The sequence below is a fragment of the Aythya ferina genome (genome assembly GCF_964211825.1).
Source record: "Aythya ferina genome assembly, chromosome: 6".
NCBI lineage: Eukaryota > Metazoa > Chordata > Aves > Anseriformes > Anatidae > Aythya > Aythya ferina.
The window spans coordinates 9,290,473-9,309,271 of NC_140303.1; the positions used below are offsets into that span (position 1 = coordinate 9,290,473).

At 46.4% G+C, this 18,799-nt stretch overlaps 1 protein-coding gene across 1 annotated transcript in view; it reads left to right on the forward strand.

Annotated features, from left to right (window-relative positions):
• Positions 1 to 442: 442 nt before the first annotated feature.
• CPS1 (carbamoyl-phosphate synthase 1) overlaps positions 443 to 18,799 on the forward strand; it is a gene marked incomplete at its 5' end in the record, with an annotated part of 89,886 nt that continues 71,529 nt past the window's right edge. The window contains 6 exons of the mRNA XM_084524739.1: positions 443 to 565; positions 8,565 to 8,674; positions 12,747 to 12,891; positions 13,983 to 14,072; positions 14,729 to 14,785; positions 17,167 to 17,259. Coding sequence (XP_084380865.1) covers positions 443 to 565; positions 8,565 to 8,674; positions 12,747 to 12,891; positions 13,983 to 14,072; positions 14,729 to 14,785; positions 17,167 to 17,259 — 618 coding nt within the window. The remainder of the gene's footprint in view (positions 566 to 8,564; positions 8,675 to 12,746; positions 12,892 to 13,982; positions 14,073 to 14,728; positions 14,786 to 17,166; positions 17,260 to 18,799) is intronic.

Consider the following 18,799-nt stretch of genomic DNA (forward strand, 5'->3'; position numbering starts at 1 on the left):
ACGGGCTGTTACAGGTTCTTGGTCTCTTACCAAGATGTAAGGTGTGAGTTCTGGTGTGTGAGGACTGTCTTCATTGCAGTGGGTGCAGTTTCTCAGCGAGCTTTGCTGTCTTCCAGTAGGTGAAGCTTGTACCTGGCCTATGACGCAACCCCTGCTGACAGACAGACCTAAAGAAAAGTGTTGCAAGGGCTCTAAGCGAGCACCCCTCCAAGGAGGGGCAGGAGGAGGTGGGTCTACAGCAGAGACTTTTAATGGCAGAATAAATGGGAAGGTGGAGGTCAGTGCTGTTCGGTCAGTCCAGCACAGCAGCTCTCTCTGTTCTCTTCCCCCGCATTCTGCAGGAGCATATTATCTGCACTAAATCTTGAAGAAACACATACAGGTGGACTTTTTTACTTTTTTGTTTTCCCGAAACTTCAGCTACCCATCAGCAACTCTCAAGATGACAAGAATTTTGACAGCTTGCAAAGTGGTGAAGACTTTGAAAGGCAGGTTGGAGTTTTGCAAAGTGTCTGCTGATCACTGGAGTTTCTCAAGGACTGGTACCAGGTTGTTGAGCATCAAGGTAACAGTAACTGCTAACAGGGAGCACCTGTGGTCTGATAGAGGTGTTTGGCATGCCGAGAGATAGCTCGCTGCAGATAACAGGGTTTACCTAGGCATGTAAAACTAAACTGAAGGAGATTTGTCTGAACCTGAAGCAAGGGGTTTGCTTGGCTAAACAGTTCTATTAGATAAGCCAACACTTTTGTGTAGTCTGGAATGAAAATTATAGGGTAAATAGCACCAAAAGGTGGAAGTTCAAGGTTTCGGTTAATTATTATATAGTATTTTCTCTACAAACACCCCACCTTTCTATAGGACTGATAGCTAACAGAGCAATTCTTTCATCCCATGTCATCATGAATCAATTAGGTATTTAAAAGCAAGCGTCACTTGAAGCGTGTGAGCAATCCCAATGGGTCTGTGTGGGATCCATTGTCAGTGTGTTGCAAACCAAGCTGGCTCAGCTTAGTCAGAGAGGTAGATGGCTCTTTTTGGACACATCGTGGTATCAGCCCTTGATTTTAGGGGCTTGAACCCCTCGGTTCACATCCCCGCTTTCTTCAAATGCAAAAGCTGCATTTGAGCAGCTTCGCTAGTGCAACGCAGGCGGGTGCAGCCTGGCACAGGGGGGAGCTAGGACTTTGCCAGTTCCACAGGACTTGAGGTGCTTTGGCTCTTTGCATGGAAAAGGGGCTCTTGCACGTTTCTGTTTGTGGATCACTGGTGTAATAGGATTAACAACGTGAGGAGTGATGTTTCAGTGGGTAGTGGGGAAAAGCTCTGGGAGATTTGGGCTGTGGATACCCAGAGGGTGCCACCTTAGCTGGCTGGTGGAGTAGAGGACTGATTAATATCACTTCTGTCCACTGAGGACTCAGGTTTCTCTTGTTTATCCCATGGCCACTGATTTGCAATAAAAAGTTCTCTGAGCTCCTGGCAAAAGACCCATTATTTCTTAAACAAAAATTGGCTGCAGAGAAAAAACTGAATTGGGAAGGAGGCATCCCTGTTCTTATCTCTTTTTTCCAGTGTGTGAGTTCTCAGTTCAATTTTGCCTTGTGCTCTTAAAGACAGAGGCTGTTTTGTGACTGGTGTACTTGTTACTGGACCCTTCTTCCCCTCCCAGAGAGTGCACAGCAGTCGTGGAACTGCTACCTCGTTCACCATCTTAAAGCACAGCTTGGTAATCTTCCCCTTCCTCTGAATTCAGATCTGGCTGAGGAGGATGTTTTTCCTCCTTGTGATTACAACAGGAGTCCTGTTTGGGAACTGTAAAGCCACCGTGGGTACCAGTCTCCCCTGCCACACTATTTGAAGGTGAAGTAGGTCTCTGACATGGGAAGCAAGTTCTTCTGCAGTTCCTCAGGCTGCTGGAGCTATGTTGATTTGACAAAAACACGTTAAGACAATTCAGTCCCTCATGTGGGGCAGTTCCATTTCTTACATCAGCTCTTCCAGGGCAGATGCCAGCTTCTGTGCCATTTTGAAATCTCAGCACTGAGCTCGAAAATGTCTGTTGGTGTGACAGAGCAACACACTTCCAGCCACCTCTCCTCTCTGGGCTTTTTGCTTCAAATTGGAATGGGCCAGGAGAAAATGGAGACACTTTTACTGCCAGTGTTGCTGGATGAGAGGAACTGTGTATGCACTGAGAGGTGCTGTTGGCAAAAATCAGTGTCTGAAGTATAGGAGGCCAGGTTTCCTACTTTGTAGCTTGGTTTATCCCTGCTGACAGAGTAGAGCATCAGTATGCTGATGTTGTGCCTCTCAGAACAGGTATCCATGTGGATGCACTTAAGTCCCTGCAGATACACAAGGGTTTTAGACACTGTCTAGCCATCTAAGCAGGACTGAAGAGCTCTGCTGGAAGGCCATCCCTGCTTGTCTCTTGCCTTTGATAGCTATCTCGCTGCTTGGAGCTGCTTCAGTCACTTCTGCCGTGTTCTGTAGAGTGCAGCAGCTGGAAGTCCTGTGATGCAGAGAGAGGTGAGTTCAAAGGCACTTCAGCCTGTGGCTATAACAGTCTGCTACAGGAAGAGGTGTCTTCTGCTGGTAAAGCTGTGTAGCCCCCGGTTAGGATTGCTGGTTCAGATTTTGATGAGATACCATCTTCATACATCCCAGGATAATCCTGGCAGGAATCTGTAGCGGGCTGGATCTGATGTGTTTTTCTACTGTTGGATTAGGACGTGAAGTTTGGATTTGGCATCTTAAATGACAGATTGATGTGTTAGGCGGATGCTTTGTCGTTCATTCAAGGACTGCACAGTGACAGACCCACAAGGTCACACCTTGTAATGCTGAGGTGCCCAGTTAAGAAGTTTCAGGCTCATGGAAAATTGCTGCCCAACTCTGATGGAGTTACAGCACCAGCTGGTCTAGCATCTACCTAATTCTGTGCTCGTGAAATGAGTGCTCAAAGCCAACACCACCAATTTCAGTGGCGAGGAGAATGAATGTATGTTTTAAGACCAAAAGACAAGGCCAATGAAACCCTTGGGAACTACTTAACCTCAGTGCCAGTGATAGCAAATGCCCTCCCCAGAAGCATGAGACTGAATGGGGTCCATTTGTATTTCACAGCGTGTGACAGGACCTACTGCAGGGTATCCAAAACCTAATGTGCACTACAAGTGCTGAGTCCAGTGGAGTACCTGCACAGTGACTGGCTGTGGTGCCAGCCAGCCCCAGAGGTGTCTTTCTGACATTCTGTGCCTTGGCATTGACCCTGGGGAAAGCTGTTTCCATATCGGACTTGATTTTTTGAGTTTAATGCTTAAAGGAGTTTGTGCCGCCCAAGCGGATGCTTGAACTCACAGAAAGCAACGGGGCTGACAAGTAGTTTAATCTGAGAGCTCAGTTCTTATTTCTAACTCCACCTTTGCCAGGGGCCACACGTGTGTTTGAATTCAGCATCTGGTACACAAACTGTTGAACCTTTCCTGCTCGGGGCTTTTCTTTAAGGCAGTGCCAGGCTCATACACCTCCTTCTATGGCACGTACAGAAGCAGAAGTCAGAGACTCTCTAATATACATATGCAAGCAGTAAAGCAGCAGGCCTGAGGGAGAATTTAAGGATAAGTGGTCCTAAAAGGCCGACTTGTTGCCTAACTTTGCCTAGGAGCAAGGTGGCTGGCTGGGCTTGTGGCACAAGGGGCTGGGTTTGGTGTTCAGCCATCATTAAGGGTAATGGATAGAGGTAAGAAATTTGGAGAAGGTTTGAAATGCAGAGTAATTAGGGTGTGTGGGCTAATGGCAGTATAGGTAATGATCCTATTCTTGCATTATTGTAGGCTTAAATGAGTGTTTAGTTGCCTTTGATTGCTCTTTCTCAGTAGGCTATTCTAGGGAGCAAAATAAATGCAATGAAAACATATTTCTGATCTACGTATGAGCTAAGTAGAGTATTAGAGAACGTGAGGGAGAGGTGGTAGGTTTAGTAGAGTGCCTAATATTTATTCTCCCAAGTCTGTTTTCTGTCCGGTTAAGCTCAGCGTATGTGAGGAAACATCACTGTACGTGAGCAGTCTGAGGTACGGGGACTCAGAGGTTCCTATTCCCCTGCTGCACCCCATCCGTCAGTTCTGCAGGAGAGATGGAGCATCCATGGGTGGAAGGGGGCACGGGGAGCAGAGCTGAGACCCCTGTGGGCTCTCCGTAGGGCTGCTTAGCATCACTGGTTTCAAGGTAATCACGCTTCTTTGTAATTCAGTAACGGGCAGAGAGACCGTAGCTCGAAGCTCGTATCATTTAATGCTCATCTGAGGCCCGTGTAGTTATATGGGGATGTAAAGAGCGGTAGGAGCAATAAATAGGTGGCTTGTAACAGTATAGCTGGCTCAGTAAGGAGGGGATTGGGAGAGCTATAAAAAAGAAAAAAAAAAAACACACACACACCAGGAGCAAGCTAAAAATATAGCTAGAAATGAGAGAGAGCAAATTTTTGAGCACTGGCTTTAGAAACTATTTTAGATGAGTGTAAAAGGATGCTTCAAATACGTTCTGAGGCAGGTGGAAAGTAACTGAGAAAATGACTGGGAAGCAGAGAGGTGGGTGAGGAGGTAAAAGATCACTCGTAATTCTGCTCCTCTCCCTTTGGAGGTGAAAGTGAAGGGCTGTGTGTGAAGTGGGGCCCATTCCTCCAGAGATGGGGAGAAAAGGGGGATGCTCATTTCCTCGGGTGCTTCACAACTCCCACTAGCTGCCTTGCCTGTCTTGGTTCCCCTTCCCCCTCTGATTTTTGTCAGGACCAACTATCCGTGGCGTTGTTGTGAACAGCCTTAAGAAGTTTTAAGAGTTCAAATTGTAGGAAAGGTGACTTTTCTGCCCTGGTGTCTTTGGGGTGGTCCTGGTGTTGCTTTCTCTTTGACACGGACAGTGATGGAGCTAATCCAAAGCTTCTCCCTGAATGTAGCCTGAGTGCGAATCATCTTGGGGATATACAAGACCTTGAATTGGTTCTTTATTCATTTTTTTGTTCCTTTCTACTTGTTAATTTTAGCTAGAAGCAAATGTGATAATATATGTTTAAAGGAGAAAAAAAAAATGCTGGCAAAGGAAGCCAACTGTTAGCAACGTCCAGCTGGATCTCCAGCCTGTGGTGACAGTACACACAAGAAGACATTTCTCTAGCTAAGGTTGTTGCTGGTTATTTGGTCTGGAGAGAGTGCAACACGACCCTGGCCCCAGCCTTCTGCTGTGCTGGAAATCGGGGGGCTCTGGGCTTCTTCTGCACTTGTTGATCCCCTGCCCATTATGCAGCCAGCCTGATCTGTGCACTGAGAAGTGTGCCAGAGGGGTTGTGCTGGGTGGAGTTGTGGCCTGCCTGAGGAAGGAAGGAGGCATTTCCCCTGCCACACACCAGTGCCCTCTGTTCTGGGGATCCATCTTCTGCAGCAGCCCAGCGTGCAGGGCTCAGCTTGGCCTTGCCGTGACAAGCTGAGGGATTTCTTTGGAGAGGAAAAACTTGACTTCTTTGACTGTTTACTCTGTGAGGCATGTGTGAAAGAAAGAATATTACCTGCTTGCTTCCCAGAACAGGCGTTTATGGCAGACACGCTTCAAAAACCAAATCACACTGCAGAACTTTCTGGATTCAGCAGATCTTTATCATCTATTTTGGAGATGGGAAGGGCTGCTAGAGCAGGGCACCCACCAGAACTAAATTCATTTATTTGTTTATTTTTAACTGTCACAGTGCTTTTGCCTTGCACTTGAAGTGCTTAGTGAAGTGGGACCTGAGCCAGCGAACTCTTCAAGCTGCTTTGGAAAGATGCACCAAATCTTGCAGCAGTCCCCCTTTCTGTTAGCCACCTTTGTTCTTCAAGCTCTTCAAGGGCTCTGCAGCCTCTCTGGGGAACAGGGACCTCTGCTGAGTTCCAGCCTCTGGTGTATAGGGAAGAAATGGGATTGCAGTGGGGCTGTGCGTGGAGGAAACATTTAAGCTGGGACTACAGCAGAGATCTGTGTTAGACAACATAGGGATGCTTCTGAGGAGTGGAGACAAAAGGACCCCGAGGCAACTCTGGAATATTTGTTTATTTCTTGCCTTTTTTTGTTTGTTTGTTTGGTTTGGTTTGGTTTCAAATGAAAATCTCTCCAGCTAATCCCTGATGGAGCCAATTGGCCTTTTTTATAGCCTGTAAATCACTTTTCACATTAAAAACAAAACTGAAAAGACAAGGTAGGCTGGCAGCTGAGGGATACGGTAACACCTCTGCTGGATATGTAGGCAAGAATAATTGCTTCAGAAATGCTCAACAAACAAACTAAGCTCTTAATTAAGAATAATAAATCAAGGAGAGGGGGGATCCATCTCAACATCTATCCCTTCTGTAGCTGAACTTGCAGGCAGGTTATGGTAGCTCAGGGACATCCCTCTGCATTACTTGAACACGGTGTAGGGGCTGTGATAGTACAGCGGGGCTTCTGTTCGGCAGAAATGATTTCTCTGCTGGTCTGGTGCAGAGAAGGGCAGGAGGTCTGTGGGAGATTCCTGCCAACTGCCACGATAAGGGCGAGACTCGAAGGTCATGGTAATTGTGCTGGATTTTAGCCCTCAGGAGCTAGATGAGTTTTAGATTTCCTGGCTATTCCCCCATTGTTGAGGATCCTGCCAGGCTGTGTTTGCAGCTGTGGCTGCTTCACGCGATGACCCGACTGGCTCTGGGTGGTGGGACTTGCCTGAAACCGGAGCTGATATTTGGGTGGGCTTCAAATACTTGCTCTGCTGAGGGGAGGGATCTGTCTCTTGAAGCCAAGGCTGAGGGAAGCTGGTTCTTACAGTCCCTCTCCCATGTTTGTAATGTGGGCTGGATTTTGAGCAGGCTTCAGAAGGGGCAGAAGTCCCATCCAAAGCTCAGTCTGAGGCACCCGGGTGCTTTTCCTTCGTAACACCTTCAGTGTGTGGCAGCTTCCTGTGGTGAGAGGCTTTTAAAGAGATTAGGGGGCTGGCCAAAGTGTAACTCTTATTTGGGCTAGATCTAGGGCCATCAAAATTGTATAAATAACTGTGGGAGGATCGTGGTGTTGCTGACTGTCCCATCCAATCATACGAGAAGGCTCAGAAAGTGATGGCTAAACCTTTTGAGAATGACTCGATGTTTGACGTTAATGAGGAAAAAATGCAAGGCTAAAACCATCCCAGATGCACAGAATTCAATTACTTGGCAGTGTAGTTTGATTCTTTTTTAGTGTATTTTGCAGTACATTAGTAATTGATCTGTGCAGTATTTATAACTGCAGAAGAGCTGGAGATGAATGTTTGCTGTGATTGTTACAAAATGTTCGATGCTGGGGCTGAAATGTCTCCTTGCTGAGATTGTTCAGCTGATTTACAGCTAATGGAAAGTAGCTCTCCTGCTCCTTTCTGCAGCAAACTGAACCTGATTCTTTTTAATAAGATTCCAACATAAGGAGTTCTGTTTTTAACAACAACAGCAAAATAGCTACAAAAAAAGAAACGCAGACACACCCTGAATATGCAGGTAAGAGCTACTGCCTGGTGGACAAACTTGGTGGATGATCGAGGAGATTGAGCCCCTCCTTCCCTGGCTGGTGCTTGCTGGAGGGGGGAAAAAAGTAAAAATAAATAAATAAAAGTGATCTACAGAGCTGGTTTCAGTAACTTGCTGCCTCACAGCATTTATTTTAAATTCAGGCACTGTACCTGTGTCTCCTTGCATGACAGGGAACCTGATGCTGATCAGCAAAAAGCAAAAGCTGCTTCTGCCTTCAGCTCCCAACAGCACTGCTAATTTTGTTAGGGTTACCAAATTCTGGCAGATTATCCCATCAGAACCCAGCATCTCTGCTTCTTGGTTGGGACTCCGCTCTGCTAAACGCTCTTTGAAAGTGTTGCTGCTTATGGGAAGCTTTCCTCTAGGCTGCTCGTTAGGTAGCTCCCTCTGCCAGGACAATTTAATCCTATCCCGGAGGTAACTGGGACCGTGAGCGTCTGATCTGGGAGCTCCTCTCTTCCCGTGTCCTGCAGCAGGATGGACTTGTGTTGTGAATTTTGCCTCCTGACACCAGTCCGCCTATGCATGCACTGCTTTTTGATGGCTTAGCTGTATGGTTACAACAAAAGTTAAGCAGCTCTAGAAGCCCATGGCTGGATGAGAGCCAGCGTACTCAGCAGCTAGCCTTGAGCAAACACTGAGGAGAGGCAACTCTTTTCCTACAGAGTTAAAATATTGGTTAATTGCAAGATATGCTGAATGAAATGAACAAAGTGATGTGGAAAGAGCCAGGGTTATCCAGTAGTAAAAGGAACACATGCTTTGCTCATGGTGAGGTTTGCCAGCTTCCTTGCCACCTCTAGGAGCACAATGTTTAAGTGTTAGAAAGAAAAAGAGCATTAGACCAGTAAAAGAGACAGTACCTTGGCGGCTGGGAATGGGAGAGGGGCAAAAATACCCAGAGCACGAGGCAGGAGAGGCAGGTGTCCTCGGTGTGACTTGTGTAAACATCAAGCCTTTTCCTCCTGTGTTTGAGTCTCTTCATGTGCCTTTCTCTAGGCGCAGACAGCGAACTTGGTGCTGAAAGATGGAACGAAGATGAAGGGCTATTCTTTTGGCTATCCATCCTCCACAGCAGGGGAAGTCGTATTCAACACTGGTATTTCTGGGTAAGGCAAAAGCAATTGAGAAATAAGGAAGAAAACTGTTTTGGGAGCTTGTACAAGTGTGCAAGGGGTAGTTGGTGCAGATGCTTTTCTCAAGATCATAGGGTCCCAATCCAAGGAAATGATGTGCTGTGCAGAAAACACCATGCTCTAGGAATGCAGAGAGGGAGCCAGTTACCAGTGTGACTTCAGGCATCATCACGTTTGTGCTGATGGGCAGCTTGAAGGACTCGTATAGCTAACTGTGACAGTGAGGTGTGGAGAGAGCTGCTCGTCTCCCCACGAAATGCAGCCCCTGCTGAGTCAGAGCAGAGCTGCTGCTGAGTGACACAGAACCACGACAGCAAGAACCTTCATCTGATGTGTCGTTGTTCTCCCTCCCATTTCCAGATCGAGAGTAAAGGTTTGAAGTACCTGCAGCCTCCTGAGTGATGTGACACGGCCTCTGAGTGCAAAGTTCTTAACTCCTAATGTTCCTAAATTGGGTTCTCACACGTGAACCATCCTTCTTGGTGTGTGGGGGCTCATAGCACAGCTGAGGATGTGTTCGAGCCCTCTGCCCTTCCCAGGGATAGGGGAGGATCAGGTTTGTTGCTAACCTGGCATGGCTGCGTGTCCTCTCAAGTGACAGAAGCTGATAGCTGGCTTAGGATTGCAACCCAGGGCTGCAAAGTTGAACTGCTTGAGCAGAGAAAAAGCTGCCCAGAGGATTGAGGCTGTGGGTTAGGAGAGGGATATGTTCCGGGGAGGTGACACAGCTCTGAAGCTGCTGGTGCTTGAGCTTTTTCTGCAGCTATCCATAGCTGTCTTTGCCTGCAGACTTTCATAATGGCCTTTGCCCAGCTGCCTTGTATTCCCCAAATTCTGCTCTCCTTTGGAGAAAACAGTGCTCACAGGATGAGTTTTAAATGATCTCATTGGTGAGGATGTTAAATTGCTGCAGAGGGGAATCTGTTTGCAAAGTTTTGCATTAGGAGGCAATTATTTAAGTATTTTGACAGCACTAATTACTTGCTGTGTTAATATACCTGCCAACAAACAACTGTTTAATATAGATCAGAGTGATGGAGGGCACCAGAGTTCTCTTCTCTGTGATGGATTATGGGCAATAAATCTTGTCACATCACAAAAGTCAAGGAGGACCTGATGGATTAATTTCCCCTCCACATGTTTCTGTGGCAGCAGAAGCTGTTTGCTCATTTCCTAGTGATTTGGAGAGGATGCCTGTGAAAGGAGAGATCTCTTCTGGGCTGGGGAGCATATGGGGATGGAGAGAACATTCAAAACATCAGGCTGTGTCTTCAGAGCGCTCTCCAAGAATGTGAACTCGGTTGGCTTAGAGAAGAGGAGGATAAGAGCTTGCAGCATTGCTGTAGATCGTAAAAGTGACAGGATTTGCTACCAGCCATGGCATTGCTGGCCAGTGAAAGAAACCCTCCAGCTCTGCCTCGTGGTCTTGAGCACAGCGATCAGGACCTCACGTATCTGACGGACCCCACTGCCCCTCCTCCCCTTAGCAGGAGGCCAAGTGGGAAGGAGGTGCTGCACTAGGGCTGGGGCCTTTTGCAGGCTGTCTGGGCTCGTAGCAATTAGTGCAGCCAGCAGGAGGCTAATGCAGGGGTGGTTTTGCCATGGCTGCTTTTAGGTCTCAGACCACTGCTTTCTGTGGACTGGGTGTTTCTAGACCCTGAGCGGGGTCAGCGTGAGCTCTGTGTGCAGACAACCAGTGTGCTGCTCTGCACCTCGTCTGCTTGGCTGGACTCCCACCTCCTGATCCGTGCCAGAACGGGGAGCCTAAGCACTTGGTGTACACCCAGCTTTCAGGGCTGAAGTAGCTAAAGCTGGCTGGAATGTTGTCAGATTACCCTAGAAGAGAGGCCAGAGAGCGATGTTTTTGGGGTGCGATGTTGAATTTTCATTAGAAGAGCACGAGGATGAACTTCTCAGAAAGGTTTGGAATAACAAATCCTAGCATTTAGAATGGGGCAGAGAGAGGAAGGGGGGAGGTTTTCAGTTACGGGTTGCAATTCTTCCCTCAAAATGTTACTGTGCTTGTATCAGCTCAGTAACTGCATTTGCCTCCAACGTGCCTGTGTGTGTGCCTCACAGGATGCTCTGGTGAGAGCACTGATTGATGGGAGTTTACCGAAGTCAGGCAGGGCCGTGGGCAGGCACAGCAGGGGTTGGACCTCGCAGCATCTTTGGAGCTCCTGCTCCCATCTGCTCCTCTCTGCCCCACGAGCGTTGTGCCTGCTTAAAGGGCATTTTGTCTTAACGCAGAGCTGCGCCTTCACAGCCCAGCTAAACCCAGTGGCTCTCTGTCCTTGTTTGCTGATTACAAATAACATGCAAAGGTTAATTACATTGCCTTTGTCATTACCAGAGGCTTTGGGAAGCATAACCAATTGACTCAGAAGGAAGGAGATGCTAAATGTGCACGTCGTGCGCTTGCTGCAGTTCTGTGATCGCGCTGCGCTTTGTGTGGCTGTTCACCTGCAGCAGGAGGTATAGATCTGAACAGCAAGGGAGGCCTACCTGGAAATATCTCATGGCCATTGTTGATTTGATGTGTCATTCCTTAGAGCTGGCTGCTGTGCTGCGTTGTCTGTATCTGCCTGCAACCACTCCGGGTTTTGTGAAGAGTTTCCCAGTGTTTGACAATTAATCTGCTGGCAGTAAGTCCGAAGCACCATAAAAATGTCTCTTGTGACTTGCTGATATCTGGTAGACGGCTGGAGTTGCCAGTTATGTATTGTTTAAACAGTGATGACAGTAATAAATTATGTTTTGTATGGGTCAGATTAATTCTGCAGTGTCTTGATGCATTTGGCTTAATATCTATATGGATAAGTTCATCTGTTGCTGAATTACAGCTGCTTTTGAGTTGAAAGACAGCAAATGCTTAACAGATTGGTGCAACAGTATGCTAGAGTGTAAGGGAGAAAGTGAAAGGCTGCTCACTTCGAAGCTGCAGAATTAGGAGCATGAGTAAGTAGAACGTATTTACCCTGTTTGGGGTTGGAAGTGAGCCAGGATCAACTGGATCCACTGATCAAGAGCTGATCCAGTAGACTGTGAAAATTGTAGGTTTGATCCTCCATTAAATTCTGAAGATCAGTCCTCCATTGCAGGAGGACGTTCCACTGCACTTGCAGATCTGTCCTTGCTGGGAACAGCGCTCAGGTGGGTGCTGGAATGGAGTCGCAGTCTCTGGGGCTTCTTCCTCTGGCTAAAGATGAGGGCTTTGGGGCTATGGGACCAGCATGGGCTGCTGAACCCCAAAGCATTGTCTTCAGCCTGCCTTTTTTCAGAGAGACACAAACTGCCTTCAAAGCACGTAGGGATCTGGTCAGGTGGTACGTGGGGTGTCCTGCAGATGGGATCCAGGAGATCACCTGGAAGGGATGGCAGGCCTCTGTGCTGGGAGAAGCTGCAGAATTGGTGCCCTGGCAGAGCTTGCTGGCAGAACAGGTAGGAGGAAAGAACCCAGAGAAATAGTGAGGAATCATAAGGATGATTGTAGCTGCTTCCCTGAGCCCAGAGAAAAAGGTAGATGTTAATTAATCTACCTGTTCCCTCGCGGAAAGGGCAGTTACAGCCCCAGACATCTGAAGACTACAGGCTGGGGAAGGGAGCAAGACTGGGCAAACAACTGTGTTGTCAGCTGGCTTTTCAGTTTGAGCTTTCTACGCTTACTGAGAGGGAAGTTCTTACACCACGTGGAAGGAAGGGATGGTGATGATGGGTGCCCAGGGAATGGCCAAGCCCCAGCTGTCATCTGTGGTTCAAGCGATATGTCAAATCGTAAGGGGTCTGAGTGGAACAGCTCTCGTGCTTTTCTTTAGTGAAGCAGGAGAAGCAAAAGCCTTTCCTTGTTCTCTGTGTTGAATGCTAAATTGCAGATAGCAAGGATGAGGTGTATTCACAAATGTGCTTGCTACGAAGGATGTTTTCACATAACTACTGGTTTTGCCTTTTGTCACATGGGAAATCAGAGCTGTCCTCTCACTGCCTCTTTTATTTTCTGTTCAACTTCAGAACAACGTACTTTTTCTTCTGTTGCTTCTTCACCTAGATACACCGAAGCCTTGACAGACCCCAGCTACAAAGGACAGATTCTTACTCTGGCTAACCCCATTGTTGGGAACAGTGGGGTGCCTGACACAGCTGCCGTGGACGAAATGGGCCTCAGGAGGTTTCTGGAGTCCGATGGAATCAAGGTAATGGTGGCAACACAGGAGCTGAGCAGAGGACAGTGCTAGCAGCCTGAGTGTGTGTGAATGTGTGTGTGTGTGTGTGCAAGAACTTACAGGCACTTCATAGAAGTTAAAAGGAGTCAGTGATACTCAACCTTTCTCTTTCTTCCTCTGGGTGTTGTCTTCTGGAGAAATGGTGGCAAAAGGTAATCACTGTGCTTTCTGCACCTGGCTATGCGCTGTCTGGAAGTGGTGCCTTTCCCCTCGGTGGTACACATGACACAATTTTTGTGAACTGCTCCCCTTGTTGACTTTTTTTTCCTCACATTCCTATCTACTTCATATTTGTCTGGGTTTGGCCAGGACTGGTTTCCACAGGGAGAGCAAATGCTGTTGAGAATGAGAAGTTTCTCTGTGCAGAAACTCTCTTCTCTATGCCTGTTCTGCCACAAACAGGGGAGGTGACAGCTGTGTGAAGAAGGCTGCCCTTACTAGTGCAGGAACTAGTTTGTGTTTTGGCAACAGGGCACATAGGCTAAGACCAGGACTGTGTCCGTGCTGTTGTGGCAGTACTGAAAAATGAAATAAAACCCATGTAATTGCAGAGCCAGTGAAATGTTTTATCTGTCCTGAGGTGAAATGACTCCTTTATAAACTACCTAACTCCACTGGAAAATGAAGTTGACTTTTGAAATGAAATGTCACTAAGAAAGTGAAAAGCTTTCTTAAACAAAAAAATGAATCAAAATGGAACATTCTGTCTTGTCTTAAACTTTCATTTTCTTTCTAACAAGAACTGTTTTCTCCATTCAATGCAATTTGCAGCTTTAGTCAATTGGAAGCCACACTATTCTATGGATTTCATAAGTAAAATGGTCTGGGTACATTAATGACAAACTGCTGATGTCTTTACCCCTCTGCCTGATATCTCTTCTGTGCTCTCCCACTGTGCAGTATCAGGTTTGCTGTCTTCTCGTTCTGTCAGAGCAGCCACGCCGAGTCTGCCTGGCGTTGTGTCTCATGTGGTACGGTTTGCAGCAGATGAATGTACCAGAAGGCACAGGGCTAGTCCAGAGTCATTCTTCAGTGCAAAATTCCATTTCTTCTCTCTGCAGGTTTCAGGTTTGCTGGTGCTGGATTACAGCAATGAGTACAGTCACTGGCAGGCTACAAGGAGTCTTGGGGAGTGGTTGCAGGAAGAAAAGGTGAGAAATAGTGGGATAGCTACATGGAGAGAACAGGCCTGCGTGTCTGGGAACAGGGGAAAGAACAACCAGCTTTGAGTTGCTAACCACTTTTCTCTTGAGATGTCTTCACCAGTCTGTACTGCGCTTGTTCTGTGTTCCTTAGTTCTCATTCTTTGGGGATGTTTGGTTCTTATTAAAAAAGATCCATGTTAGATTATATTCCAGCATCTCATCAGATGTTTCTGTAGTGCTGCTCCTAGTGACTGCCACAGTGCTATCCTCAAGGACTGTTAGTTGCAGGAACCCCTCTGACGTGAAGTGGTGGGAGTCAAGGATATGCCAGTAGAGTGCGACTGACTTGTAGCAGCTGGGAGGGTTAGGTGCTCAGGAGGAAGGCAAAACGTGGCTCAGAAATGAGACCAATATTTGCCATATAAGCTTTTTATTTTGAGCTCTCTAATGCAGAAACTAGAAGTCTTGAAGAACCAAGCTATTTATGAGTGGGGAGTGGGGAGGAAAGGTGAAGAACTGCAAGTGGGGCAGCCTTGGCAACAGAGCTGCTAAGAGCCAAAGCCCTTTACCAACAAGCATGTTCTTCTCAGCAAAGTGATCTGGCTGTTGGCTTCACGTGCCTTAGCTGCTTGTTCTCTAACTTATACTTGTGATTTCTTCAGGTGCCTGCTCTCTATGGGATTGATACCAGAATGCTGTCCAAATTAATTCGTGACAAGGTATGATCCCCTTTCCTCGACCCAGTTCCATTAACCTTGCCGTTTTCTGGGACATATTTCTAACAGCGCAGCAAACCTGAGGTAGCAATGCCACTGCTGGGTTGCCTTGACCTCAGGTGCTGCTCAGATCCTCATCCCCTTTGGAAGACTAAAGGTTCTGGGTTTCCTATTCCACATGAGTGAACCAGCACGTGCTGATGTACATGAAACTCCTTTGGTAGTGGTGTCAAACACAACAGGCTGTCGTGTCACTTGCCTGTTGCCTCAGGTAGTAACAGAGATGGCAACAAATCTGTGACATCTTGTGCATGTTAGTTCATAGACAGCACCAGCTTTGGTCAGTGGAAACTTTCCAGTTCCTCAGAGACTTAAGGAATGGCTACGTTAACCTAACCTGGATTCCTAACACAGGCTGGTTTTCTTTGACTGAAACCTTTCATTATTTTTAATAGCCATTACTTTTCTCTGCTTTCTGAGAGCTGACAATTGAAGGACATCAGCAAGATTACATTACTGAATGGAAGGTAGTGTTAAGGTACTTTCACATCTGCTCAAACGGTGATCAAAGCCATTCCGAAGGTAAATTGTTGTGCCTCGGAGGCTTTTCTTTTCTAATGGATTATTTGAAGCTGCTCTATTCTTCAGTTGACCAGTCTGCAATCTGTAGTGCAAGCCCACTCCCCCATTCATTCCACAACCAAAATACGAATGATCCAGCCTGAATAGAGGAATATTTGTAGAAATTAATTCTTATGGGAAGATAAGGGTTTGTCCTGCTCTTACAGACAGCAGACAAGTGCAGTTTAATGCAATGGGAAATGGCAATACATTTTTCTGCTTTCTTCAGACACTTCGTTTAATGGATCAGTGCTCCTTTCATCCAAAGTAAATACACTTTCAGTATTTATCCAGTAGCTTATCAGACAGTGTAGAGCAGTAATGCCCATTATACTGGGACTGAGTGGTATTGGTTTATGGCTTTTAAAATAGTGGATAATGTAGCTTTGTCTCCTAGACTTCTTCGTCAGATTGGGGGAAAAAAAAAAAAAACACAACACTTTATAAACAGACGTGGAATGAAATATTAATTGGGGGAGAGAATGGGGCTTTACTGTGATAAATGCAGAAATGACCAATGACTTGTTATAGCAACTCTAAAGATAAATTCAGGGCAGCATTTGGCTGAGTAATCCAGTGGCAAGGTAAGACAGAGTTCCTATTTGTAAGAAAGGCTTTAGGGCTTTGTCATCAGCTTTTATGGGACTGGCTACTCAGTGGCACTTGGCAGTTTCTGTGGCTCCCAAGAACCCGACTTATTTAAGGTGATGCTGACTTGTTCAGCTCTGCTGCACACAAAGCGTTCTGTAGCACCTTGTGGTGTAAGGTGCAACCTCAAGGTGAGGAAGGATGTCAGTCGCTGTTAAGATCTGTCTTCAAAACTTACCCTTAATAGTGCACATGGCAATGCACGGTTATGACACTTCCCTGTCTCTAAAGAAGATGACAAGGATACTTCAGGTATGGCCGACCATGGAAGTATCTCAAGGAAGTATCAGTAGAGCCAGTGAGCAGTCCCAGCCTTCACAGGGCAAGCTGAACGTTGTGTTTTATCTTGATAGTGTCATGTGTTGAGAGTTATCACAAAACGTTGACTTCCTCTGCTTCACCATCCCCTTCCATCCTTGGGAAGTTCTGTATTGCACCCCCTGTCCCCATGCTGCAAAGAGTTTAGCCCTAGGTTAATCCCACTTATTCCAGGAGTGGAGCAAAGCCAAAATGGGGATTTTTTCCACTGAACTTTAATGAACAGAGCACAGAGTAGGATATGCTGCTGGCAGATCAAGGGTGTCCTAGCTTCTGTGAGGTGATAACAGCAGTAAAGAGCAGAGCTTGCTGGAGGTGATTTTTTTTTTTTTTTTTAACAGATTATTCAGCGAACAGCTGTGCTGACCTGCCTCCCACACAGCGTTGCTTTACAGCTCTGCTGCCTTATAGCTATCCACAGTATGTGGCTGAAGACCTCACAGTGGGTGTCTAAAACCAAAAAGCTGCAAACTGCCTTGGGGATTACTCCCAGATCTTATTTGGGGATCTGAAACCTGATCCTCTTGGAAGGCAACCTGTTTTACTGTCATTAGACAGCTTGCCAAGCTGTTCACAGATTTTACTGGTGGCACTGCCTCTCCCTCAGAAGAAGGATGTTGAGACTTGTTTTTAATACTAGGAAGGGATCATAACTTCTGAAGATGCTGGAAGTGGCTATAAGCTGTCAAGAAACCATCTCTAAACAGCTGTTCAGGTTGCTGTGCCTGTCAGCACCTTGCCCCAGTGTTCACAGTTTCTTTACTTGTGCTTCTTTGTTTACTGGTGTATTTCCACAGGGCACAGTACTTGGGAAGATTGAATTTGAAGGTCAACCCACAGAGTTTGCAGACCCAAATAAGCAGAACTTAATTGCAGAAGTTTCAACAAAGGTGAGAACTTCCTCTAGTCCTAGGTCTGTACACTCCAGGTATTAACTGCTCCCCATTTGCTCTGGGGATCACCCAGTTTTTCTAAATAATCTCGGGACCTCTTTTAAACCATTCACCTTTCTAGAGCTTTGGAAGGCTGTGAACTCAGCATGGGCCTTGTATGGTCCCTGTGGCTTACTAGGTGCTGTGCTGAAGCTGTAAAATAGGCTACGTTGAGCTGGATGTACTCTGAACAGTGCTCGGATCAGGGGATTGTCTGTTCCAAAGACAGGAAGTCTTTGAAACAAAGAAGTATTGGGGATACAGTTAGAGCTGGTGTGGGTGGCACACTTTCAAAAAATTAACCAAAAGAACGGTTGCTTTACTTGAATGAATTTCAGGAAAGCTCACATTTGATAACTTAGGCTCAGGCATAATTCTGTTGAGGTGATGCCAGAAGGTGTTTGTAGGCCTCAAAAAGAGACCAGCATAGGAGTTCCCTGGCTCTAATATTGCTGGCCTTAGCTGCTTTTTGTGTGTCTGTGGACTGAACAGCAGCTATGTTTGTACTCCTGTTAGCAGGGCATGCAAACTGTGCTCAACCACAAGAGAAGAGCACTGTAACTCACCAGGTCATAGTAAACCAGGCTTACACTAAAAATGGTAACCATTCTTCTACCGATGCAAGGGGCAGTGTCTTGAGTCATGGACCCTTTGGGGTTTTAGTTATAGGATAGAGTGCCATAGGGGCATTGACTGAGATGACAACTGAGCATGAGTCCCATTTGCGAATTCCATGCTTACTGCGATGCTTGCAATTCCTTTAAGATCAGGGAGGCTGTGGAAGAGCTCTGCAAATAATTACTTGTGTACGATTCCTCACACAACCTGGTGTGTGTGGCACGGGTGGGAAATGGAAGCGCAAGCCTGAAGCCAGGCTTGGATTTCCAATTGTAACAGGTTATCTGAAATGCTACTGGAATGCATAGGCAGCTTTGCAAGTTAGAGATCTCGCCAACTTCTGCTATGCTTCCACTGTGTTTTGAGTTAGTCCTTGTTGCTACACAGAAGGATGGCAGTTGCTTCTTGAGGTGTTTGTGATCTGCAATTGCAAGATGCAGGTGAAGTCATTTTGAGCAGTAACTCAGCAATAGGTAAGGTTGCTGATGCTAAACTCGGCAATTACTAAGACAGAATTGCTCTGAAGATGCTGAAAATGGCTTCTAAAAGGGCGATATAATAAGATTAATGGAGCTTCGGTGATCTTGTTATGTTTATAACTTCATTTTGTAGGCTTAAAAAGCAACATCACAAATGAAGCTGACGATGAAGTAAGCTGTTCAGCGTTGGTAGTTACTGGCCAGGATAATCTATCTGTTTCTAAATAGCTATTTTTGTGTTAATCCGAATACAGTAAGACCTGCTCATCAATTGCACCTTTGGAGTGATTTTAATCATTTATTTTTTCTTCCTGTCCCCCACATCCTTAGGTATTAGTGATAGAGATTCTATAGACTAACACTACTTCTACAGGACAGGGAGTGTAGAAAATTGCCAGTGT